The following is a 25,949-nucleotide window of genomic DNA, read 5'->3' as shown; positions in this document are numbered from 1 at the left end:
ACAAAAGCATCTGAGAGGGTGTCACGCATCTTTAATCTAGCACAATTAGTCTGTCTGAGTTCAACTACGCAATGGTTGCTTTGTTGCAAGGAATTAATTACTCCAATTAAACCCACTTAAAATGTGTTTTTATAAACAGTGATGCATATTCATTCATTTTTGCACAACAGTTTCTAATGAAGATGTTAAATTCATGGTGCAATGGTTAAAGAATGTCTGTCTTGTATATATATATTTTAATGCACATGTATAGACTCGGTAAAACCTTTAAATCTTAAAATCCAGTTTATATTTAGTCATAAAAATGCACTCCAGAAATAGAGGACAGGAAAATAGAGCTTTTCTGTATGGGAAGGTGTGAAATTTAACAAGACATTCATTCTTACTTGAACTTTTCTACACTACCTCTCCCTTTATCTGGTAAGAATGCACACACACACACATACACACACACACACACCTCGATGACTCATTCAGATTGCAAGCAAACTGCTCTCTTACGTTCATTCAGGTCCACTCAATCTCCAGGGCGCATGCGCAAAGACTATATAAGCCCAAACTCCAGCGCCTCCAGTGAAGAAGTTACCAAAGTCTAATCTTGAAAATCTTGACAGAGAGCTGCTGAGGGTGGAGAGTAGAGTAGTAGTTTTAAATAAGAAAAAAATCCCGGGGATACATCATTTACACATACCAGGTACGCATTTTTTAATTCAATGAGCTCTTAAAAATGTATATTGCTAGTGTATTATTTGCATGTTTTAAGATAAACGGAAAAAGAGAATTTGCTGCTTTTGGGGGGTAATTTATAGTCTATAAAGGTGCCGAAGATGGTGCGTAAAACTGTCATGGATAGATACGTCCTAAACTCTGTACTACTGTACTAAGTTGTAAAGTACATCAGAGGTGAGTATGTGAGCTGTTCTGTATTTTTCTGACATACTACTGAGTATTGTAGTAAGCGGCTAGGGAGCAGCAAAGACTCTTAAATTCATTATAAATATGGCTGGCCAAAAAACACTACTTGTTCCATGAAGCATCTTTGGTATTCTAACCATTTTTGTCTATTTCAGAGTTAAATGTTGTTGTTTTTGTGAAAGTAAAATAGACAAAAAGATAAATATATTCCAAAGACTTAAAAAGATAAAAGTTAGTCGGTAATAATTTAAACCTTTAGACTCACCTAAAGACTCACCTTCTAAAGGTACCTACATAAGATGTGCGCGTGAGGGTCCCAGAGAGATACGATCCAAACTAGAACCATTGTATTCGGACAAAACCTGTCACCATCATTAACTCTCCTCAACTTTTTAAAGCAGATCCCACTTCCGAGTCAACCGGCAGCGCGCAGATGACCATAAGCGCGCGTAATTCTGATCGAGTTATTTTTCTGTCCTGCAGAATCCCCTCAGAAATGAAGCTCCACTTTCTCTTCACCACCGCCGCCGCTCTGCTCGTTGCCTTCCCTCCACGCATGCATGAGTGTCGAGCAGTGGACGGTCCTGACCGGCGGGCTTCCCTCTCCTCCGCGTCCCAGGAGGAGGAAGACCAGAGGCGCACACGGCCCATTTGGGCACGGCTGGGAGAGGAGTACTTCATCCGGGTGGGCAATCAGCGCGAGCGTGAGTCCGAGCCTGAGACGCGCCCCGAACCGGCATCAGCGGTGTTCAAACGCGCTCTGCAGCTCAGGCTTACGCAGCACCTGCTCCGCGAGGAGGACGAGGTGGCCGAAGCGGCCCGCGGGTTGCGCGGCGCCCCAGCGGAGAGACCGCGCCGCGCAGAGGAGCCGCCCATCTCCCTGGACCTGACCTTCCACCTGCTGCGGGAGGTGCTGGAGATGGCGAAGGCCGAGCAGCTAGCGCAGCAGGCCCACAGCAACAGGAAAATGATGGAGATTTTCGGCAAGTAGCCTAAAATCTGACCAGGAGGATTTTTTTTTTTTTTTAATTTAGCAAACAAACCATGACATCCTGTACCACAGTGCTGCTTTTCCATCCTAATGTATTTATATATTGTATTATTTATTTGTAGAAAGAAATAGGAGAATGAACATGGACACTGGTGTCACTTTCCATAATTGCTGTGCAAATGCTAAATCAAAACTGTAGCATCAAAACGACGGTACATTACTTTTCTTTAAAAAAAAAATATTATATATATATATATATATATATATATATATATAAGGAAATATTTTCAGAGTTCTGTACTGAGAAGTTGATTTTATCTGGACAGATATCCAGTTTCATTGTACATTATAAAATACACTGTAAGTTTGTTAATAAACTAATGAGCAAACAGTAATTTTCTGTTGTGCAAGAGAATGTTCTTATTTTTATATTTTTCAATAAAACATTAAAAGACATTTTTTCACTTCTTGTCTAGATTTTTGATGTATGACCATAGTTGTTAATAAATGTTAATACAATTGCAAAAAAGAAAAACCCATACCCCAGCTCTTTTTTTCCCTAGTCCAGACTTTTGTGTATTCATAATCCTGAAAAATTATTAAATATTCTCTCGGCTGTACTTGTACACCAATGACAAGAGCAAAACAACATGACTCAGATGTGAGTGTGTGAATACACACTTGACACATCAGACTGATAAGCAGATAAACAACCTACATCATTTCATGAATTTAGATGTTCTTTAAAGGTAAGCCATCAACATACTGACCAATAATTAGAAATACTTTTATGTAAAAGGGATTAAAGACTTCAAAATACATTAGGAAATAATGTACGAAATCATTCCAGCCTTCACTGTATGGGTCATTTTAACATCTAACATCCAATCCTGAGATAAATCCCCTGAGAGCAAATCTCTGCACAATACATGCAATAGAAAGAAAATCTTTTGGGGGAAAATGAATTGCCCTAAAATGCTGCTACAGAAAGCACTGAATTGCAGTCGCGAAATCACATCTAGATTTCTGCAATGACGACTCATATTATCATCTGTCATTTCAGGACATTCTGTTCCTTACAGAGCCATCACAGTGGAGTATACAACCAAAATACTTTCAATAAAAAAAATCTCATAGTTCTACCAAATAAAGACTGTTATAATTGCTATATGCTCACACTGCACTCCTTGACCTGAGGTCAACTCAATCAAATTAGCTGCTGTAATTCATTATGCACTATGTAGCACCTGGAGACCTTCTGTTGAGAATAAGCATTGGATTGTAGTTTAAGTTCTCTCAAACCTATTTGACTCTGGTTAGAGGAAACAGGACACAGGGCAGGGTTTTCCTAGATCTCTGGAACTCATTACAATCAGCATTAAAGATGATAAAAACCTGCACTTCCTCATTTTCCCCATTTTATAATGGATAGATTATGCAACAGTAAGGATTATTTCAGCTCATTCATTAAGAACATGAACTACCTTTCCCTTACAGTTAACCACATCAGCAACAGGCAAGGAGATTACGTCCGTGCAACAACCCATGGAGTGTGAAGTCTGAGAAAAATGATTTCCATGGTGTGAGGATGAGAATAAAACCACCCTCGACATATCCCTAGAGTAGATAGAGAGATAATTATGGAGTAATTAACATGAATTACTGAAACATGTTATCTTCTACATCAATGACATCAGTAAAGATAAGACCAAGCATGTGTTGAGAGGAGATCTTGTCATTTATAAAATAAACAGTTTTAAGGTGCCAACTTGAGTAAAAATATCACACAAAAAAAACATCTTAGACGATCTTTTATGAACTGCAAAGAATTATATTTAACTTTTTTGATTTAAAAAAAGAAGAAAAATTCAGTTATTTGTGAAGCATGTGTTGTTTAGAAGTGCAAACAAAAAAATACTATCAGGCCAAAAGAAAAAAAATAGCATACAGTATGTTAATGGACATGACTGGAGCATTTAAAAACAAAAAGACAAGTCCTAATTATTATTTTTTTTTTTACCAAGCAAAGAGACCACTGTCCTGCTTTATTGTTCCCAGTTGGCTCACAAGGCTGAAGCTTGTGGATTCACTAGTCACTTTCACCAAGATAAAAGCAGCTCGTCCTTTCTCCTTCAGTAAATTGTCTTTTGTACTGGGTGATTTTTATTCACAGTTTGTCTGACTGTTTCATGTATCACCATAGCAAAAGGTCAAACAGTGTAAATTCTATGGTTGTAGATGATGTCACTTCTGCATATACAGTAATTACACTTATAGGTGCCTAAACTTTAACACATTTACTGTAATAATCAAATTTCATCTGTTCTAGTAAATATAATATATTTAAAAAAAACATTAACCACACCCCTCACACACCAAATTAGCCGTTGTTTCCTTTTTTTTCATACAAATCAAGCTCCTGAATTGCAACAAATTCTGACGCTGGTGAGCTATGAGCTGGCGTTTTGGACTCGATCTGGAGGAAGAGGAAGAGGAGCGGGTTGGCTGCTTAGCAACCCTGTATTTTCTCCTCCTGAAGGAGCCAGGTCTTTGTGGACATCCTTCTCCTCTTCCACTACAGCTTCATCTTCCTCTTCCTCATCCTCATCTGGAATGAGATTGTGGGGAAAAAAAACAAAGCAGACACTGATTTTAAAGTTGTCACATGTACAGGAACATCTTCTCTTATCCAGTGTTATCCGGGGTGAAGTTAAAGCTATGAAATACATTTTTACCTGTGATGAAGTTTATAGCATTTAGAGCTATATGTTCTTTCTTGAAGTCAACACGGTAATGGTCCATGTTCTCGTAGCCATAAGCCACTTTTTCCAAGTGGGACGTATTTGTGGCCTCGATCATCCTGGCCAGTTGGTAAACAAACCAATCATTTAGAATTTTTAAAGGCAAAAAAAGTGAACACAACTACTGGTTTAACTATTAAAAAATACAATTTCTGCAAATATTAATGTATTTATATTTAACAGAGTTTAAAAATGCGTGTACAAAAAGTTTGGACACCCTACCAAATCATTACTTAGTGAAAGCCCCTTTGGTAGACACCACAGATTGTAAATGCCACTTTTGTCGAGCAAGAAAACTTTTTTTCTTGTTTAATAAATTCTCTTCCAACCATCCTTGCAGAAAACCTTTAGTGTAGTTATGAGATCTCGAAATAGCACTTACACAGTATGTTTAAGATCCACCTCTTATATCAATGATGTTCAAGTAAAGGGATTGTGAAGGTTATTCCAAAAGCTTTAGCTTGCATTGCTTGAAGTGCCTGATGTGAAATATATTTTGGATGATTGTCCTGCTGTAGATTCTAATCTTTTTTCATCTTTATTTTCTTAAATGATTATGTCAAATTAGTTTAAAAAAAAAATACGTATATATATTAAAATCTATTCTTCCATCTACCTGTGCAAGGTTTCCATTGCCACTGGGAAAAACGTTTAATACTTGCCAACGTGTTCATCTAATCTTTTTTGTCTCCAAGCATACCTTTGGAAATCGAGGTCCAAATGTTTAATATTTCTTTCATCAATCCACAGCACTTGTTTCCAAAATGCCACTGGCTTATCTCGATCTTGCTTTGCACACATCAAGGATTCTTTCTGATGACTCTTTCATGCAGATTGTGTTTGTGCAAACAGTGCTGCAGAGAAGAACAGAGAACCCAACTCCTGCTGTGCCAGCTAAATCTTCCTGCTCTCTGGCCAGCCTACAAGCAGTTGTATTTGACAGTTTTCTTGTTCTGCCAAATCCGGCCAAAACTGCGATCAATGAAACCAAGAAGTGGTCTGATATCTTTTAATTGCCTTCCTCTGCTTTCTATGCATCAGTTAGCATACGCTTTTAAATCCATGACTGGCCTGGAAGGGTGTAAAACTTCATTCAAATCAAAACAGGAACTTTCTGGTGAATGATGGCGATTGTAATTTATAGAAGACATAAAGCACAGTACAGTGATAAGACTCTTAGCCAAAGTAAAACGTTTAAATGCGAAATTAGTAAAGAAGGCAGATCTTCTGTGAAATACTTTACAACCGCAGTTGTTCTTGTGAACATTCCGCGAGATACCTTGTCGCCAAATTGCGGAAGAGACCCATCTGTCTGTGTGAACTGTACACACAATCATTCACCAACGCCACTTGCTTATTACAAGAACTCGGCTGGGAGTTATTGCCACATTCCCCGTAGAGTCCTAACTTTGCTTCAAGACATTTCCACATGTTTTGGGTCAGGAGTCCCTATGAGGCCAGTGTTTCAGAGGTGAAGCAGGCAGTCGATCATGGTTCCGGCATACTGAAAAACTTTCTAGCTTGATGGTGTCCAAGCACAAGTGAAACACCGGGATAAGTGCATTAGTGTAGCAGGAGATTACAGAAAGGAATAAAGGGAGTTCTTACTCGTATAACTGTGTTCTGTTATTCTGCACAATCAAAAGTCCATGTTTGACTTGAACACCTGTCGTATTATTTAAATTAATAAATGAATAAAATAGTTTCTTTAGCCAAGGGTGCCCAAACTTTTAAATACAACTGTAAATAACAGATATCAATAAAAAAAATTATAAAACCACACATGATGATGGATAAAAGTGATATCTAATGTTATGTAAATGTATAAAAATGATAGATGTAAGGAAAATGTACTTACTTTTGTAACAATGGTTTTGCAGCCTAAAGAAAAAAACAAATGTAGAATAATATAAGTGCTGATAATCAATTAGTGATAAAATCTAAATAGCTTACCGTTTTCGTCCAAACACTGGGATGCACATCTGGTTCAGGGCAAATGTTTTCCTGAACTCAGGTACGGTCCAGGTGTTTTAATTTGAAAGTTGGCCAAAACGAAAATCATCAGCTCATGTGTGTGATAGAGGAAAATTAGAGTAAGAGAATTTGTAGCAGAGCCAGCCAGGTGAGGATGTCTGGAACGTTTTTTTTCTTTCTATTCAGCTGTTTTCATGTTGCTCACCATATGTAGGTAAAGGAAGTCTTATGTCCGTTTAAACACTGATCTGTAGTTAGGTTCACAGGTTTGGGCACTGAATCAACATCGACGCGGTTTCAAATACATTTTGGGGAGGAGAACAAATATAGTACTTAGTATCGTCAGACTATTCTGTACATAAATAATGTTCAAATGGAATAACTAAAAAAAACCCAGACTAAATGATTTTTTTATGTAAACAAGCAGCACTGACTGAAATGCTTCATGAATGGTTAATTAGCCTTGTACAGCAAAGTACACTAAGCACTAATTTACTCAATTAAATAAACATTAATAAGGATGAGAAACAATTGTGCCCATTATCTTGTGTTCTGCGAGTGAACATCAAACCGTGCGTCAAGCTGCTGTGTCTAAGCAAACTTGGGCTGAACACGTCCTCTCGAGACGATACCAGAATTGCTCCTGGGTACATATTTGAATATTCTGATCTGTATGAAAAGCCTCTTAATAAACGACTGATAGTTGATAAATATTAGGAAGTAAAATGAACTTCACTAACCTGTAAGAAAACAGCCATCTCAGGTTCCTCCATCGTTTGAATCCCTGACTCCACGATCTTGGTCACGGTCTCCACATGATCTTCGTACTTCCTTTTGAGTCTGCGGATGTAGTTCAGCTTCTCCTCCTGCTTGGCCATCACTTTAAGACTCATCTCCGTTTTTCTGTTCTCCATGATGGCATAGAGATGGTCGAACTTCTCACACAGCTGCGACTTTTGCCTCCTGCCATTCTCCTGCAAGATGTATGTGAAGGAGTTCAAAAATATATCAAATTTGTGACAAGGTGTTGATTCATTATCTTTAATGGCAAATCTGATCGTAGCTCAGGTTTATTTTAATGTGCAAGGTCTTACTCCATATAATCTAAAACTAATACTAAACCAATCATAATGGTGTGCAAGGAAAAACAATACAACACAATATTGCTGATATGGTTGATATGGTGAAGTCTGCTCTAAGGAGAATTTTCTTTTTTACTGGTCATGCTTTCCAGCCAGGACAGAAATCTCCCCTGGATTAATGGATTTGTTTTACACCTTCAATGCTCTAGTCACATACAAACCTTCATGCTTCTACGTTTACACTGTCATCGAAATTCTGATCACGAAATGTTGACACCGTCTTACTTGCCATCTACTTTCTCTTTTTCACGCAAGACTTGTGGTCAGCCATATGCACAATCAAGGAAGGAAACTCTCTTCGGTTAGCTCGTAAGTCATAAAGGCTCCAAGGATACAGCGCTGAGAGGGTGGGAACGCTCCAGCATCCTATCTCACCATCTCATCAGTTTAGGTTTGAGGATGTCATGTGGACATCGAGGATCTCGTGTTTATCATCAATAACACTGAGTAGTTTTTATCAGGGCACTCGAGCACACATGGTGCAACTCACCTCTATGGCGTGGCAGGTCTCCTCCAGCTGACTAATGATGCCTTGGGTCATGTCTTGGTTTCCCATCATCATTGCTATGCTGTCTGTCAGCTCTGTCTGAAAAGGATGGCACACGTGAAATAAGAATATATGAACAGTTTGACGGCAAAATGAGATAACTTAATTAACAATTGTTTTTAATCAAGCAAGAAGTACTGCCAACTGATAGAATATTTTGTGCATTTTCTGTTTTAAAAAGCCAAAATATTTAGTCAAAAATGTTTGGGTTATGTAATTGAATTTTGTGTGATTTTGCAAAAGCTATAACTCCATCTCTCGCAGTTTTGGTGCATATTTTCAATAAAACAATACAGCAAAGTCATCCTTTGATTGTGATTTTGTAGTGCTTCAGACCGCATGTCCATCAATCATCCCCTAAGATTTATAACATTACAGAAATAGCGGACAGAACTAGACAAAATGAATGCATCAGCTTTCCACACAGTGCATACATCTCATGTCTCTTGTACACAAATTGTTTGTGCATATTTTAGGTTTTGTAGCATAATTTCTCTGCTTTACCACAGTGCTTCCACTTCAGTAAATTTATGTGACAGACCAACACAGAGTGGCACATACGTAGTTGTGAAGTGGAAGGAAAATGATAAATGTTTTACAAATAAAATATCCGTAAATAGAGTCCACCTGTATGTAATTGAATCTCAGTATAAATACAGCAGATCTGTGAAGCCCTCAAAGGTTTGTTAAAGACTATTAGTAAACAAACAACATCATGAAGCCCAAGGAACACACCAGACAGGTCAAGGATGAAGTTGTGGAGAAGTTTAAGGACCATGGTAACTCTGGAGGAGCTGCAGAGATCCACAGCTCAGGTGGGAGAATCTGTCCACAGGAACTATTAGTCATGCACTCCACAAATCCCACCTTTATGGAAGAGTGGCAAGAAGAAAGCCATGTGGGGGACATAGCAAACATGTGAAAGAATGTGCTCTAGTCAGATGAGACCAAAATGGAACTTTTTGGCCTAAATCCAAAATCACATGCACTTCACCCTGAACACAACCCTGCCGTGAAACAGGGTGGTGGGAGCATCATGTTGTGGGGATGCTCTTCTTCAGCAGGAGCAGGGAAGCTGGTCAGAGTTGATGAAAAGATGTATGGAGTCAATTTTCGAAAAAGAATAATGTTAGAGGCGGAGGTTCACCTTACAGCAGGACAACCACCCTTAACATACAGCCAGAGCTACAGTGGAATGGTTTAGATCAAAGGTATTCATGTGTTAGAACAGTCAAGTCAAAATCCAGACCTAAATACAATTGAGAATTAGCAAAAATTTCACTTTCTAGATGTGCAACGCTGGTACAGACAGACCCCAAAGAATTGACTCAAGGGCGGCTGAAAACCAATGCACACCACACTTTTCAGATTTTTTGTAAAAGATACAAAATTAAAAAAAACATTTATAATTTTTCTTTTACTTCACAATTATGCAATTACTTCACAATTACTGCCACAATGTGTTGGTCTATTATATAAAATCCCAATAAAATATATTTACATTTGTGGTTGTAACATGACAAAATGTGAAAAAGTTAAAGGGGTATGAATACTTTTGAAAGGCATTGAACATATCTGTTTGGAAAATTTAAAATTATAATTCATGACGTGAAAAATATTAGTGATATCTAAGCACATCTAACCAAACAACCTCAAATCTTTGCTCCGTCCCAGGCCACAAGAATGCCAAAAATATAAAATTCCTTAATTCTTTTTATTAAACGTTTTCAATGAAAATAATTATAAAGAAAACTGAAATTAGAAAGTGCTTAAGGTTGGGTTTTGTGAAGTCAGACAGTGTTCAATTCCAACTTTTGTACCTTCTGAACTTGATATACACTTTTGAGAGGTTCCACTTCACAGTCCTTGTGAGCGCCGAACACCTTGCACATGGAGCAGGTAGGGGTGCTGCAGGTCAAGCAGTAGATGTTGATCTTCTCATCCTCATGCACCTCACACATGGGCTGGTCATCTGTGCTCTGTGGAGCAGGTTTGCTGCTGTGGAATAACACTTATTAAACCTGTATGTCAAAAGGTGAACTGCTTAATAAAAAATGCAGAGGTTGTATGCTCTAGTGTGGAATTATCAAGCGCAGAATTCCCTCCGTATTGGACAAGAACGGGAGCATTAGTCACGGCATAATTAAAGGAATAATAGAGTGAGGCGCATGGGTTGCGTGATGCCAGGTAGGTCTTGGCCACAGGAGGCAGCTCTTTAGACCTTTAGCCCTCTGATCCACTCCGAGGAAAGAAATATTGATATTCTTTCTTAGAAACAAGACAGACTGTTGTGATTATGAATATCTTTAGAGAAATCAATATATATATAGTAGTGCTCGTCTAAAAGTCTGGTCATGCAGTACAACCTATGTGTAGAAGACAAAATAAATATAAGAGTTAAGGTTTAAGAAATTTAACATATATAAAGTTTTTTTGTAGAATAAAATTAGAAAAGAAAAAGAGGTAGAGAAATTGCTAACCAACTGATTACATTATCAAGTCTATAAGTTTTTATTTAAGAGGTTCCCACTGAATGAAAGGGTTCACCACCAGATGATGGAGACATGATGTTTTTGAAATAGTTTTCGGGAATAGGGTGTCTCCATATGCTGTTGCATTAAAATGTCACTTAATTGGAACTAAGAGGATCAACCTGTACAAAGCAAGCTCCATAAAGACATGGTGTGTTATGGCTAGATGGAATATCGGGAGTGTCTTGCACAGAACTCTGACTAAACTCAACCCCACTTAACACTTTCGCAATGAACTGGAACATCATTCCAGGATCAGTGCCTGAGTTCACTAATTCTCCTGTAGCTCAACACCTAAACATTAACACCTTTAGTTTTGAAAAGTAGTGTTTTAATACTCAATTGTCTACATAATTTGGGCCTTTTTGGTGGCATAAAAGACCTTAATGTCGTGCTATGCTGTACTCTTTTCTGAATTTCAGCACCTGCTGCACAAAAACCAGTAATTTGTATGAAATGTAACTGTATTAATGCACATCATTAGCTTACAACACATTTGACTTATGACAAAATGTTGCTGCATTTTTGTCTAGCCTTTTGTGGAAACCAGTAATCACAATGGAGCTTACAATAACTAAAGGGGAACATTACTACGGTTAACATAAGAGGATTATATGTAAGAAAATATACTTTATAATGTGGTTAAGTGACTCATATTATTTTTTCTCAGTCAAATAGCACATGAGGTTCCTTCTTCTCATGAGGGAACTTCTTGCACATCATAACCTCTTTAAATACAAAATCTTCTCTGTTTGAACCAGAACCGATAAATGGTTTGACTCATAAACAAAGAGAAAATGTTTAAAAGTGGAGAAGAGTGACAGAGTGACATCAGACGAAAAACGTACAGCCCTAAGGAATTCTGTTCTTAAATGCAAAGTGTTTAAAGTTAAAGAAAGAAATACATTCTTTTGAACACTGCATTAAAAGCCACATCAGACAAATGCAAATATGAGGGTTGTTCAACTCAAACCTGGACTTGAAATGAAATTTCAGGGGAATGAAGGCGTGAAAGCGATTGACATTTACAGAAGACTTCAATCACAGTACGGTGAAACACTTGAACGGGGCAAACGTTGAAGGCAGTACGTCCGTGAATGACTTTCCCGGCCGAGATGGCTCGGGAACTTGCGGAAGAGACATCTGTCTGTGTGAGCTGTACACACAATCAATTACACAAATCATTCACCAACACCACTTGCACATTACAGGAGCTCGGCAGGGAGTTATTGCCACATCCTCCGTACAGTCCTGACCTCACTCCAAGCCATTTCCACATGTTTGGGCCATTAAAGGAGTTCCTGGGAGGCCAGCATTTCAGACGTGATGTCTCCGGCGTACTGAGAATCTTTCTAACTTGATGGTATACAAGCACTGAGATAGGTGCATCAGTGTAGTAGGTGATCATATAGGGAAATAAAGAGAGTTTTTACTCTCATAACTGTATTCTGATATTCTGTTTGACTTGAAAACCCCTCATAGAAATCAAAAGGAATGAATATGAATGCACATCTCACATTAATTGCTCTTATTAATTGAATCTCATTCTGGCTTCCCTTACTTGATCATGCTCACCTGGTGGACTCCTGTTTGTACATATCAATGATGTTTTCCACCAACAGATTCCTCTGTAGTCCATAAACCCCATGGCGGTCCAGAACAACCTCATGCCTGCAGGATGGGCATCTGAAACGGCCACCTGAAGTGACTGTTCCTCCTCTGGTGGGAAGGTATGGATTTGATGACTGTTCACAAGGTAAGGAGCCATGTCAGTAAATAAGTATTACACAATCTCATGTTCTTCATGTTGTCAAAAACACATTCTTGTATTAGAATAAGAGCTCACTCTGTCCTCACAACAAATCTGCTCTATAAAGTTAAATTCGTTATTTGGAACAGTCCATTTTCCTTAATGGTATCATTTTAGGGAAGTTTGTGAAAGGCCTGGTCGTCTGTGGCCTGTATTTAACCTTGTGATCTTTAAGGAAACGGAGGTTTTATCAGGTGATCAGAGAATAGCTAAATCTAATATTTTACACACACACACACACACACACACACACACACACACATATACACACACACACACACACACATATACATGACCATTTAAAATATGAAAGATTAAGGACATGTATATAAAAGCAAAATTGAAGTCTACTGGAAGCCTGTTGTTAGAAGAGCTTTAAGTTAATTATTATTTATTTAAAATAAAACTCCAGCTTCTGGAGAAAATAAGGGTTAATTGAAAATCAGACAGACAGACAGACAGACAGATAGATAGATAGATAGATAGATAGATAGATAGATAGATAGTACCTGAAATATGTCATTTGCACATTTCCGGCAGAGGTTGTGTTGACATGGCAGAATCACAACCGGTTTTGTAAAGATTTCCAGGCAAATTGGACAAATCAGCTGCTTCTCCAAAATATCCATGATAAGAAAATAAGAATAAAGTTATACACAGTGACTTTATAACTGATCACACTGTGTATAGTGTCTGGCAGCTGGTTTCCTCGCTGTGTGTGTGTGTGTGTGTGTGTATTTCTGACCCTACACTGTGACTGTGACCCAGGGCCTGTTTTAGAAACAGTCACGTCAGTTGCCATGTTTACTTTACCATATATGCATGCCAGGCAAAGCTGGGCTGTTGAGCAAAGCCATTGGAATTACAGACAGGAGGACATGGAGGTGATGCAAAATGTCGCAAATCACAAACTAAATAGTGGATGTATTTTGAGGTGCGTGATAAGTGTGCCACAAATTGTTATTTAAAGAAAACAAACGTTTTAATTGCATACAGAGTTTAAAACAGGGAAAATGTTCTTTGGAGAATGCGGGCATCGATCCCGCTACCTCTCGCATGCTAAGCGAGCGCTCTACCATTTGAGCTAATTCCCCTACTTGCGCAGGTCAGTCCTAAATTATAAACAAATATATTCTTTAATGTTTCTACGAATTTAAAAATTAATGATTAGAATTTTTTTCATTATAATTTTTTTCATTATTAAATAACATTACAAAAGAATATATGCATGCAAGGAAAAAAAAGTACACGCCAGACCAGTTATAATTTTCCCCGTTTCCGTGTTATTTATTAATTAACGTATTTTATATATTTAAACATTAATTTAAGTATTTATTTTTTTTAATAAACTGATCTTACCTATGCAATCTCTATTCTTGCTAACTACGTTTTACTAACAGTACATTGTGACACGTTCCAGTAGTATAGAGGTCAACTCTATATTCGAACCGGAAAGCGACTCACCCGGCCCTTCGATAGCTCAGTTGGTAGAGCGGAGGACTGTAGCGGTTAAGCAGAGATCCTTAGGTCGCTGGTTCGAATCCGGCTCGAAGGAGTCATCAGTTTTTTTCTTACTTGTGTGAAATCTAGTAGAAGGTTATTAAGAAATGTAAAGGACTAATCGGAGGACAAACGAGTTCAGTTCTCCTAGGACTTTAATACAGATGTACAAAATGCTTTTGTCTTCTACCACGAGTATGCGTGATGGCTCATACAGCATATTTTAGTTCAAATAATAAAAAAAAGCCCTGGAGAATGCGGGCATCGATCCCGCTACCTCTCGCATGCTAAGCGAGCGCTCTACCATTTGAGCTAATTCCCCTATTACCGCAAACTTTAATAACAGTTAATCTTTCCATTTAAAATGTTAAAAAAAAAAAAAAAATAACATAATTATGTCAAATAGTGTTAAAAATCGATCGTGCCTTGCCCATCCCTCAATCCGTCTAAACTTTCATAAGCAGGACCCGAATTTAGTAATAGACTACATGAAGATGACCACACGGCCCTTCGATAGCTCAGTTGGTAGAGCGGAGGACTGTAGCGGTTAAACAGAGATCCTTAGGTCGCTGGTTCGAATCCGGCTCGAAGGAGTCATCATTTTTTTTCTCTAACAAATGTAATGAAAAAAAGCTGTATGTTATTGTTAAATGTTTAACATCTTACACCCATACTTCAAAACTTCGTTTAAATTCTTTACGGAAGACTGCACCAGATCAGGCTGACCTGAGAGACATGTCAACATTCCTGATTATAGATATCTACATACCGCCTGCATGCGTACTTTAAGTTCTTCCTGTTAATCTACCAAGGCCTTTACTTCCCCTTATCTTACGCAGTCCTGTGCATAGACCTGTTTCTTACAAAATGTATTAGACGGTCTTACTGGCGCCTGTTTAGGAAATGCAATGTGTCTGTTTTAGTCTTCTTTTGATAGTGATGCGCTCGCTTTGATTAAGTCCTAAGATTCAGGTCATTTGATAAGAATGAACTTGTCTGTTTTTTGTCAGGTTGGACTTTCTGCGTAGGCCTCAGTTCAGCATTCACCCCACTTTTCATGTCATATCAGCTCGACCGTTATAAAAGTGTTTATACAGTGCAATGCCTTTTAAAAGTATTTATACTTTTTGAACTTTTCTACATTTTGCCATTACAACAACAAACATAAATGTACAGTACTGTGCAAAAGTCTTAGGCACCATATTATATGATGTACCAATTTTGTTATATATGTTTATAATGTCTGTATAATAATGTACAAAATCATTCAGTATTTCCATACAGTGGGGGAAATAAGTATTTGATCCTCTACAGCATTTACAGCAAGTTTGCCCAATTACAAAGGAATGAAGGGTCTATAATTTTTATCATATCGTGTATGGTAAAGGATTGAGAGAGAATATCAACCAAAAATCCAGAAAAAGCACATGATACAAATGTTATGCATTTCAATGAGGGAAATAAGTATTTGATCCCCTACCAACCAACAATAATTTTTCCTCTCACAGACTGGTTATGTGCTCTTGTGGTACACATATTAATTTAAGAATCTCTATCTTCTATTCAAACCTCACCACCATCGGCAAGACCAAAAAGCTGTCAAAGCAAGTCAGGAACAAGATTTTAGACCTGCACAAGGCTGGAATGGGCTACAAGACTATGCTCTCTTTTCGATTTGACAAAAAGGGCAAGTAATATGAATTGTATTGTTCTCCATAAGTTTTAAGATGTCATAATGAGAGCAAAAGGAAAAAAAAACAGGAATGGGATGTTCAACAAACATGTACAGTATGGGTGTATGAAGGATACTGAATCATCATCTGAATCATTCATCTTTGCTATTTTCAAGTCATATTACATGGGTGGTGGTTTATTCCCAGTACATTATAAACCAAGATGGGTAGTGGTTTGGTGTGTGTGTGTGTGTGTGTGTGTTAATTGTATAACGAATAAAATATATCAGAAACATTTTTCTTTTAAAACTACTAATGGTAAACACTTTGTCATGTTCAAAAAACAAATTGTACAAACTAAAATTTCCTACTTTTGTGAAAAGCTTTTTTATTTGTAATATATCAGGCATCAATCACAATACATTATAATAAGTCATATTATTTGCAGAAAAAAATATAATAATGATAGTTTATTATAAGTTATGTACAGACAGCATTGGTCGAAAAAGCTCCATGTTTAAAACTATGAAATATATTGCTAGTGCACTGAGTGAGTACATCCCCATTACATTCCAGCGTTAACCTTATGAGATGTGTGATATTTTTAAAAGTTATTTAAAGCAGAAGCATATCAGTAGGCGCTGAAACACTCTCTTTCTCCCTCTCTCAGGTGTACGTCCGGTGTCCGTCCCCGATCAGCTGGGTCTTCTCGCTTGCGTTAGTTGGCTGATGCATTACAGGAGTGTCACCATCTGGCCAAGCACAAACACACACATAAATACAGGTAAATATTGGGTGATCATCATCAAGCAAAATGAGTCCTGCTTCTCATGCAGGGTGACACTAGAACATGGACTGTAATTGGGCTTCCTGCTGAAAAAAATGTGCTTTCCATGGAGTTCAAGGGCGTTAAAGCACTCAGTCCCTTCTCCCAGTTTGACCGGCGGCCTGGTGAGATGAATAAATCCTCATCACCAAGAAAGTTTTGAGTCTCACACCATGAAAAAAGTTTTAAAGCAAATCATGCATGTGGTATTATTAACAATCTTTGCTAATTCCTACCTCTCTGAATCATCAGACTCGTGTGTTCCTGATAGAAGCGACTCAAAGTGATTTATTAAGGTTTTCTGTCTACTGATCTGCCTGAGATTTTCCCAGAGGCCAGGAAAAAAGAAAAAAAGAAAACATGTTGCCTCTTATTGTTGCGTGATAAGTAAAAATAACCGGTATGCAAAACTCTCTTGGAGAAATGACTCAGAGGCGGTAATTATCAGCTTTGTGAGGGCCTTGAAAAACCTCCTACTGTGAACTGGCGCAAAGACAACGGTTTATATCCAAACATCTGGCTCAGAAGTATGGTGTCTATTTATTGTCAGTAACAGGGTGGGTGTCGGGTAAATTGTGTATTTTAAGCTCTGTATTTTGCGGCCGCTGATACGAAAGGCGTCTGCACACCAAAAAACGTGTCCACGGGTAAGATTTAGCGCAACCTGGACAACATTTAACACACGACATATGTCAAATATTCGGATTTGTAAAAGAAGTACAATATGTAAAAAAAGTCAGTCATTCAAGAATGCAGGTTTGTTTTTTTTGTTTTTTTTAATTATAGGTTAATATGTAATGATATCTATTTAAAATTGCAGTGCATTTATATTATGTTTAATTCTATTCCAATTCTTTTTAGGGATGGCATTATTTGTTTGCGATATATATTTGTTTTACAAACCTTTATTTTCATATCAAGAAATAATATAATAAATACACCATAATGTATTTGAATATGCTAACCTCTATATATTCTATTTTTCTTTCTGTTTGGTTAGAAGGTAGTTGATTGTCTATGACATAAGCTCTTATGATACCTTACTACGTTACTGTATACTGTATATATTAAGCTTATGACAGTAATAAAGAGAGATATTGGGGGGCTTGAACTTCTTTAACTAGCTTGTTTTGAAGATGTATGGCAATAAATGTCACTATAAAACTATGATATTGTGGCGTGGGCGGGGCGGCGGCTAACGACCAGCATATATTGATATTACTGCAGTACAACAGCACTGCTATACAAAGTGATCCTATACAAAGTGATCTTAAGGAGCATAAAGATTCTAATAATCTAGATATATCTTTTTTTTTTTTAAAGTGCAGACTCTTTAAAAATGTGCTTAAAAAGTGTTTATATGGAGAAACATCTGTATCAGATGAGCTGATATTGGGATGTCTTGATCAGTGTGTGTGTGTGTGTGTGTGTGTGTGTACACTCACCCCTTTCTGAGTCAGTACGGATCTGCTCTTCCAGGTCTTCTGGAGACACGTAGCTCTCGGGGTCTTCCTCTCCCGGAGTGCGAGGCTTACACTTCCCACAGCAGCAGTTGAAGCAGCAACACAGACAGCAGCAAAAATAGCAGCCTGTCAGCAAGCCGCAGATGGCAAACAGACCCTGTAGATAAGTGCATACACACATAACACACAAATACTTGAACACAGGAAAAAGTAGAATAAAGTGTGCGCATTGTGCATGACGAACAAAAAGAACGGTATGAAATACAGTGCTATGTGCTGGCCTGGAAATGTCACCTTGGCCCACCAACTGGATAGCATAAAATAAGTGGTCACGTTCTCCTCTCCAAACTGCTGGGCCACGTAGAGCCCCAGCGAGCCATATTTGTCGTAAATGTTTCGTTTTGTGACATCCGAGAGCACGGAGTGAGCATTGTTCAGCTCCTTGAACTTCTCAGCAGCATCAGGGTTCTCCGGGTTCTTGTCTGGGTGATGTTTCAAAGCGAGCTTTCTGTTAAAAAAAAATAAACAAATGAGGCTCTTGAGTAAATCTAGCATCCAAAATTCATCGGAAAATCAATGGAAAGATATCAAAAAGGACCAGAAGAAAGAAACTGGTTGCGCCATGACATTTTCAGGCTTCAGATTAAATCTGGAAATGTGTAAAAATCTGCAAGATACAGTATGTCTGGAATAATACACGGTGAATATTGTAGCTTTTGAGGATCCAAAAGGGGGGTCATAGATACAGAAGTATTTTTATGGATGTGCAAGATGTTAATTAATATTCATATCACATTTATTAAGGAAGAATGATATGTTTGAACTGTATTTAGATTTTTTTTTTCACCTTTTTATTAGTGCTGATAATCTGAGAAGCCTAACACTCCTGGTGTCTTTGGTGTGAATGATTTGTCTTTGCCTTCGTCACCCGTTTTAAGGGAATACAAACTTTTGCAATCGACAGGCTCGGATTGCTAAATCAGATTGTTAAATGTTGAGCTGGAAATAAAAAAGGTTTTTTGTTTAATCATGTGATGTCGGTGCTGGAGCTCAGTATTAGGCAGATGTTTGCTCGGGAATAAATGCCTTCTTTTTATTTATTTATTTATTTATTTATTTATTTTTACACATGCCAGTTTAGTGTGTGTAAACTGAGACTCAGACTGTGTTAGCACTGCGTCACCAAACCTTCCCTTATTAGAATCAAACTGTAAGTGCCATTCTTATTAAGTTTACACACCCTCGAGAAAAAAAAAAGTGTGCAAGTTGAGTACCTTTCTTTTGAATTCTCCTTAAACTATTTCAGAGTTTCCCTGTTGGGAAACGAAATCTACAGAGCCGTCGTCAAATATGTTCTTCCAGATCATCATGAAAGTGTTTATACAGTATACTGTAAAAACATACACTTTTAAAGTTCATCCGCTTTCCAGACATTAAGCACTACAAAAGCTTTAAGCTCGGTTTATATAATTGACTTTCTTACCGCTGCACTAAAATCTGTCATTTCTCATCAACATTTAATAATGCACCAAACACGCATGCTCATTAATTTTTGATTAAGCTTACGGCCTCAGAAAGAGTTGCGATGATGACATATTCATTAAGCACAAGCATGTGCTGTTAAAATACTTGAACATCTAAATGGCTCTCAGAGGCAGCACGAATTAGTGCACTTAAGTCTCTGTAATTGTTGGAGCACCACTCCGGCTTCGACACAAACTAATGTTATGAAGATTGTCTCATCAGTCTGTTGCATCAGTGTTTTTAGTGCTGATGATATTTTTAGACAAAGTGAGTGCAGGGTAGCGGAGTGTGACTTGATAGATGATAAAAATGAGAGGATAATATATTACAATACCTGGTGACTAGTATGTTTTTCAGAATTTCTTCCTTCTGTGTCTATTGTAATATTTCTCCATCTGCTTAGCTTGTGAATGCAATAAAAAGTGGCTCTGGAGTCATTTTAGTCATTATGACGTTCTTAACCACTGACAGATAGTGTTTCCACACTGCAAGTAGAGCATCAGCCTGACATTTGCTCGCAAATTTAATCCTGGGATCTGAATCAGACCCGCTAGGCTGTTTACAATCTTATTTAAAACAAAAAGACACAGCAAATCAGAAACCGTAGCTTAAAATAGATTTTTTTAAAAATGTCCAATTTCTTCTTTCTGTTTGCCTGCTTGTACGTTCCATCGGATTAAACCCTGTTTACACATCCAGGAACAAACAGCCAATCAATTTGCCACCAGAGAGACATTACAAGATCTCATCTTCAGAAGTGGTGTTGTCATTCGGAAAGCTCGTAAACAGCGGAGGACCTTGGAACCTACCTGTAGGATTTCTTGATGTCATCATGGGTGCAGTTCTTGTCAAGGCCAAGCACCTGGTACAGAGCCTCGCCTGATGTGGACAGGGCTCGCTGTCTTTGTTCACTCATGTTCCCTGAGCATTACCTTCACATCACATACGCTATAGATTAAAAGTCTGCAGATCGACAGGTTTTCATCAGAGCGCCAAAGGTCGACTATGTATTATAAAAGCAGGCTTCCTGTAGCCTGGACAATTGTTATATCTACAAACAACAAGACTTCACACACACACACACACACCAGTATATTTTTACGTACTGTCTACCTGAAACATTCCATCGCTGATACTGAATATTTAATAGTATACATCAGTGATGTTTCTCAAGACGTTTTGAATACTAGAAACCAAAAACACAACCAGAACCTAATATATAACATCAGAAACGATAGAGAAAGAAGGCCATTAGCTTACCTACCTGTAAAACCCAACTTTGCAAGTGCCGATCCTTTGCGAGGGTTTTGCAGACGGGTCACTGGAGTCAGGTTGCTTCTCTATAACTGAGTGGATCACTGAGCAAATGAATTATACATGGACTGAGTCATGAGTTCAGGTAACGGCCCTAAGCTTGATTGGGTTTCAGTGGGTACATGTGTTTGGTGGACAAGAAGGTGTGTGTTTGGAGGACACTGGGATGGCTAGAGGGACAGATGGATGATTGCCGGGATGCACGGATGCTACTGATGATGAAAAGAGAGAGTTTATAGAATGATAAACATCCAGGTTCTTTTACGCAATTATTATATCTAAAGTCCTACAGGTATGCCTGAATATTTTAGTCTTTGTAATTTAGTGGAAGCATGTCAGACTGCCATCTTGTGGTGTATTTGTGTCACTCTTTGCAATGTGACACACCTACACACACACACACAGTGGCCTTTTTAAGCAGTCATTGCCTAAATAATTGGATTAAATGATTATTAAATTTGTGGTGCATAACATCAAAAAAGTAATAAATCTTATGGAGGAGGTGCAAAAGTCTGGGCAGGCATCACCAGTCAGCGCACAACAGATTTGGTTATTGTACATGGTCACTCAGTCACTGTATGTTCTTACCTCAGAAACATCACAGAACCCATCATCATCCCCCAATTCCGCCAGCACACCCCCAACTTTCTGTTCATGCATGATAATGCTCCACCACATCGTGGCAGAAAAGTCACAGCTCAACTTTAGGAAGGTGGAGTGCCTCATATGTTCCCTGACCTGAACCCCATAGAGCACGTCTGGGACCAGTTGAAGCAGAGACTGGACGATCGTACCCCACCCCGACGTGACCTGGCAGAACTGCGTGTAGCACTTGTGGAAGAGTGGAACGCATTGCCTAAGAACAACATCATGAGGCTAGTGAGGAGCATCAGACGTCGCTGTCAAGCTGGCCTTGCAGCAAATAGTGGAAACATCCGCTACTGACATTGTTAATTTTTGTTATTTGGGGCTATCCCTGTTATTGTCTAAATTATTGGGGTCATAAATATTTAACTAATGAAAATGATGTTTTTTCTCATACATTATTAGTAATATCAAAGGAAACTTTTACTTATTTCATTCAAATTCAAAGCGAATAGGAAAAGCACTCATGTTAATAACAATATCCCAAACTTATTGTGAGTAGTGTATATATACAGTATAGATATAGATTTCTTTATTTTTTCATAAACTATCCAGTTACACTGTTTTATTTTAAGTTAAATATTTTAGTATACAAGACAGCCTTACAATATGTTCACAATATCCTAGCACTTTTTTCCCAAAAATATATCAACTTATATATTAAACACACAGTAAAGTGACTTCATACTAAGGAGCAAGAATATACAGCATTATTTATTATCTTGTCTGCTTATTGAAACTTGTGTCCGCTGGTTACATTGATCTTTTTGTCATGTTTTGTCACATTATAATATTTTAAAGGGTGCTTTTACTATTTTACAGCCCCTAAGGCCTGAGTCCAGTCTCTATATGATATACAGTAGATCATTTACTGACAGACTATATATACTACAACACTGAAATTATTATAATGTCTTTAAATGCTACTTTCTTCTGATAAGTTATCTGTTTATTATACTCTCGTCTGTACTGCTCAGACAGTACATGTACACACAGCTAGTATTTATTTTATTACGTTTTGCACTCTGTAAATGTGATATGCACAAACTGTGAATATTTGGACACGCCTGGTCTAAATATCTGTTACTGTAAATAATAATGTGAGTGAAAGATTGAACTTATCTATAAAATAAATAAGATTAAACATGAAACATTTCTTTAATTTTTTTTTATTCTCTAGCTTTTCTAGATTTTAATCAACAAAGAAAGAAATGGGCTCGTACTATTGGCTGAAACACAAGCCCGAAGCACAAGTGACCCACCCGGAAAAAACACACCTTTTCTCCTTGTGGCTGAAAGTTCTATTTTAACTTCATCAAAACAAAGGAATTGTTTAAAGGTTTATTTGCTAATGCTGGATTTTTTGGTAAGGAAACAGGAAAGCTTTTGTTCTGATGACTCTTCAAGAAGGTCATATTTGTGCAGGTCTCCCAGGACAGTAGAACAGAGCGCTATCACTCCAGCATCTGAGAAATCTTTTAGGTGTTTTGGAGGTCAAACATTGGTGTTGATTTGCCTTTACACTAATCCTATGAGCAGTTCGCTCATATCTTCTTATAGCGTTCTCTTCCTTTGTGACAGCTCACGCATGGCTGCTGGTTGTTGAGACAAACTTCGAGGAGTCAGAGAATTTAAAAAGCATTGACATTTGCATCAGGTGGCCTTTACTAATAGCGATTGTAGACAAACTGTATCCCTAATTGTTATCTAAAAGTTCATCAAATTAATAAAAAAGAATCCTTTACATTTTTAAAAAGAATGTATAATCATTGCTCAGATCATCTTCTTCTGGCTTACTATAACTATTTGCTGTAACAAAAATTTTGACCAGACCAGGGGTGCCCAAACTTTAGGGGATGGATGGATGGATAGATAGATAGATAGATGGATGGATGGATGGATGGATGGATAGATAGATAGATAGATAGATATTCTTTTTGCAAATATTTTTGTTTCCTTTTCTTCTCCTTCTTATGTCTTTTTTTATATCACACAGCTATTTTTTTAGATAATTTTTTTTATTTTTCTCTCATATTTGTCAAAATTGTCTAAGTAAAATTATTTCAAATTAGAAAATCGAAAATTTGTGTTTTTATGATAGCATATTTACCTATTTATTTGTTTTGTCTTTTTTAAAAGTATTTTTGCTGAACAGAGTGATGCAAAACAAGCATGCTGTGTAAAAGAAAAGACCCTTTGAGGATAAATAATCAGAAACTGTGCTTGTACGCTTACTTATTAGTTTCTACACTTTAACTCACATGATAAGCAGCATTTTTTTCTTTCCAAATGCATGGAGGTGACTTTACAATCCCTTCTATATAGAGACTGTGCAGTTGTGTGTGTTATATATGTGTATTGTGTTTTGCTGTTCCTACATCTTTAATGCATGTGTTTCATTAATACAACCACAAGATGGCGCAAGATGACACTGATTACTCTCAAAAGCCCCAAAACATAAATGCTTTTGATGCTTTACACATAAAAAAAACAACAGTTTTTTGCCAACATTTAGCTTCTTGTACATTCATGAAGACAATAGACTAATGTTTTAAATTTCAGTTAGCAAGGTAACACACTTCACGTCAAAGCAACACTTCTTTGAGTAGAAAGAATCCTGCTTCCAAAATGTCATCGTTTTTATCGTATCAATAGTTTGTGTTTAAAGTACATTTTAAAAGCTTATGTTAAACATAATTAGCACCTTACATTAAACCGCTAGTCGGTCTTTGAAAAACATCAATATTATTTCAGATGTTGAGGTGGTTTGAGAAAATGATAAGAAAGCTAAGCACAATGAAGATGTCTAATTAAATTGATTTTGGTAGGAAGAGACTTCTGCGACACCTTAACTCCCTCACTCCCAAATGCGTCACTGACGTTCCCAAGTGGAAGTGGTGAAGGGATGTGAATAGAAGCAGGATCAGGATCGGGACTGGGCCCTGCACCATGCCTGACATAAACAAGCACTGTCAATTATGCAGTGTGTGTGTGTGTGTGTGCGTGTGTGTGTCTCAGGGGGAATTAACAGGTGCTCTGCTTCCCTCCTCTCATCACAGCACACTTCCCCTGGGGCCCTTGGTGAAGCTGATGCAGGAGCATGAACACTGTGTACTGCAAACAGTGCTTTAGAAACAAATCATTGCTAAATGGTTTCCTCCTAGTTAGGGAATGAGGAGCGTCCCCGATGAGCTCTACATGGAGACTGTAGCACATTGCATGCTGTCCATCATTGCTTTGGTTAAAAGCTAAACGCATAGTACTGTATGTGAGGGTTAAAGCGGTGCCGTGTTATTTTGTATTATCCAAATCATCATTACAGCACATATACACAAATGGCTAACATCTAACATGACCAGAGGGTCGGAGTAAAGTAACTAAAACTAAGTTGTAGTAAAAAAAAGTAAAGCATCCATCCATCCTTGCTGTCATTATGAACAATGGTTGCAATGACCTATGAGTTCACACCATCAGTTCCTGCTGCAGGGGGGAGTTACCATTCTTTGGGGCTGAGGATCCTAACCCTCTTGCAACCTACAGCACCACACACAATCACTCATATGCTACAAAAGCACCAATCAGGCTACACTGCAACTGTTTGGACAAGGGGGGAAACCAGGGTACCCCGAAGAAACCCAAAAAGCACTTAAATGGCAAAAACTGGAGGTTCAAGGCTACAGTATTGAGCAGACCCAAACCAGGCGCTAACCACTAAGCCACTATGTCATCATACAGTAAGACAACATAAGGGATGCAAAACAGGGGGGATGCAAACATTTTCATGTTTTTTTTATTCAAGGCCTGACTATAACAATCAAATGTGAATACAATACATTGCTTATAATTCATTTTAGGATTTAACATACTTGTGTTCTCATATTTATTAGGCTTTAAAAAAATGGACAATATGACTAGAAAATAAATACAAATATAATTTGGTTAATAATAAAAAAGAATCATCTTAATTGTGCATGCAGGTCTAAACAAGGTAAATGTTTACTGTACACAAGCACAGGTTTATTACATATCCAGTATGCATATGAATTATTGTACAGTCTGGTACAGGTTTGGGCTTCAGGAGGGTGAAATTGATCTACCCGGAAGAGGCTCAGGGCTGCGTGGCAGGGGGTTGGGATGTGCTGAATTGTTTTCTAAGCTCCTAGGGAGGAGGTGGGAGCCAGTCATTGTACCCACTATTGGCATACGGCCTGATTGTTGCCATGGCACGGTGTGCTATTGTCCCCTCGGCCTCCTGCAATTCAAGTTAAAACATTCAAACACTCTAAAGCCAAA

At 37.9% G+C, this 25,949-nt stretch overlaps 3 protein-coding genes and 3 non-coding genes across 8 annotated transcripts; 3 read left to right on the top strand and 3 right to left on the bottom strand.

Annotated features, from left to right (window-relative positions):
• Window positions 1–592: 592 nt before the first annotated feature.
• On the top strand, window positions 593–1,946 carry crhb (corticotropin releasing hormone b). The gene is made up of 2 exons (XM_053488007.1): window positions 593–694; window positions 1,399–1,946. Exon 2 carries the CDS (start codon window positions 1,412–1,414, stop codon window positions 1,904–1,906), a length of 495 nt encoding a protein of 164 aa, XP_053343982.1. The 5' UTR covers window positions 593–694; window positions 1,399–1,411; the 3' UTR covers window positions 1,907–1,946.
• A 1,791-nt stretch (window positions 1,947–3,737) lies between these two features.
• trim55b (tripartite motif containing 55b) lies at window positions 3,738–13,433 on the bottom strand. 2 transcript variants are annotated; one of them, XM_053487807.1, is made up of 8 exons: window positions 13,221–13,433; window positions 12,477–12,646; window positions 10,191–10,368; window positions 8,314–8,409; window positions 7,422–7,655; window positions 6,566–6,588; window positions 4,642–4,766; window positions 3,738–4,514 (listed from the first exon to the last, which is right to left on the bottom strand). In XM_053487807.1, exons 1-8 carry the CDS (start codon window positions 13,338–13,340, stop codon window positions 4,357–4,359), a joined length of 1,104 nt encoding a protein of 367 aa, XP_053343782.1. In that variant the 5' UTR covers window positions 13,341–13,433; the 3' UTR covers window positions 3,738–4,356. The 2 variants fall into 2 exon arrangements, with proteins under 2 accessions (XP_053343782.1, XP_053343784.1); XM_053487809.1 differs by having other exon boundaries at window positions 10,191–10,365.
• Window positions 13,434–13,732: 299 nt separating this feature from the next.
• trnaa-agc (transfer RNA alanine (anticodon AGC)) lies at window positions 13,733–13,805 on the bottom strand. The gene has a single exon. It is a non-coding gene; the product is annotated as a tRNA-Ala (tRNA).
• Window positions 13,806–14,180: 375 nt separating this feature from the next.
• Window positions 14,181–14,266, top strand: trnay-gua (transfer RNA tyrosine (anticodon GUA)). The gene is given in 2 exon segments: window positions 14,181–14,217; window positions 14,231–14,266. It is a non-coding gene; the product is annotated as a tRNA-Tyr (tRNA).
• Window positions 14,267–14,718: 452 nt separating this feature from the next.
• On the top strand, window positions 14,719–14,804 carry trnay-gua (transfer RNA tyrosine (anticodon GUA)). The gene is given in 2 exon segments: window positions 14,719–14,755; window positions 14,769–14,804. It is a non-coding gene; the product is annotated as a tRNA-Tyr (tRNA).
• Window positions 14,805–16,457: 1,653 nt separating this feature from the next.
• On the bottom strand, window positions 16,458–20,613 carry dnajc5b (DnaJ (Hsp40) homolog, subfamily C, member 5 beta). Of its 2 annotated transcripts, none has more exons than XM_053487811.1 (4): window positions 20,507–20,613; window positions 18,468–18,681; window positions 18,150–18,330; window positions 16,458–16,636 (listed from the first exon to the last, which is right to left on the bottom strand). In XM_053487811.1, exons 1-4 carry the CDS (start codon window positions 20,611–20,613, stop codon window positions 16,551–16,553), a joined length of 588 nt encoding a protein of 195 aa, XP_053343786.1. In that variant the 3' UTR covers window positions 16,458–16,550. The 2 variants fall into 2 exon arrangements, with proteins under 2 accessions (XP_053343786.1, XP_053343785.1); XM_053487810.1 differs by having other exon boundaries at window positions 18,156–18,330.
• Between the last annotated feature and the right edge of the window lie 5,336 nt (window positions 20,614–25,949).

Source organism: Clarias gariepinus, chromosome 26 (assembly GCF_024256425.1).
Source record: "Clarias gariepinus isolate MV-2021 ecotype Netherlands chromosome 26, CGAR_prim_01v2, whole genome shotgun sequence".
Taxonomy (NCBI): domain Eukaryota; kingdom Metazoa; phylum Chordata; class Actinopteri; order Siluriformes; family Clariidae; genus Clarias; species Clarias gariepinus.
This window is presented reverse-complemented; position numbering and strand designations above follow the sequence as displayed.

Excerpts from the sequence above, each read along its gene's own strand:
- crhb (XM_053488007.1), top strand. The coding sequence starts at position 1,412 with ATGAAGCTCCACTTTCTCTTCACCACCGCCGCCGCTCTGCTCGTTGCC.
- dnajc5b (XM_053487811.1), bottom strand. The coding sequence starts at position 20,613 with ATGAGTGAACAAAGACAGCGAGCCCTGTCCACATCAGGCGAGGCTCTG. Across the intron at positions 18,331-18,467 it reads TATCCAGTTGGTGGGCCAAG|GGTCTGTTTGCCATCTGCGG; the intron begins GTGACATTTCCA and ends ACTTATCTACAG. Across the intron at positions 16,637-18,149 it reads TGACTCAGAAAGGGGTGAGT|ATGGTGACACTCCTGTAATG; the intron begins GTACACACACAC and ends GTGCTTGGCCAG.
- trim55b (XM_053487807.1), bottom strand. The coding sequence starts at position 13,340 with ATGGATATTTTGGAGAAGCAGCTGATTTGTCCAATTTGCCTGGAAATC. Across the intron at positions 12,647-13,220 it reads GTGCAAATGACATATTTCAG|TCATCAAATCCATACCTTCC; the intron begins GTACTATCTATC and ends CCTTGTGAACAG. Across the intron at positions 10,369-12,476 it reads TACAAACAGGAGTCCACCAG|CAGCAAACCTGCTCCACAGA; the intron begins GTGAGCATGATC and ends GTTATTCCACAG.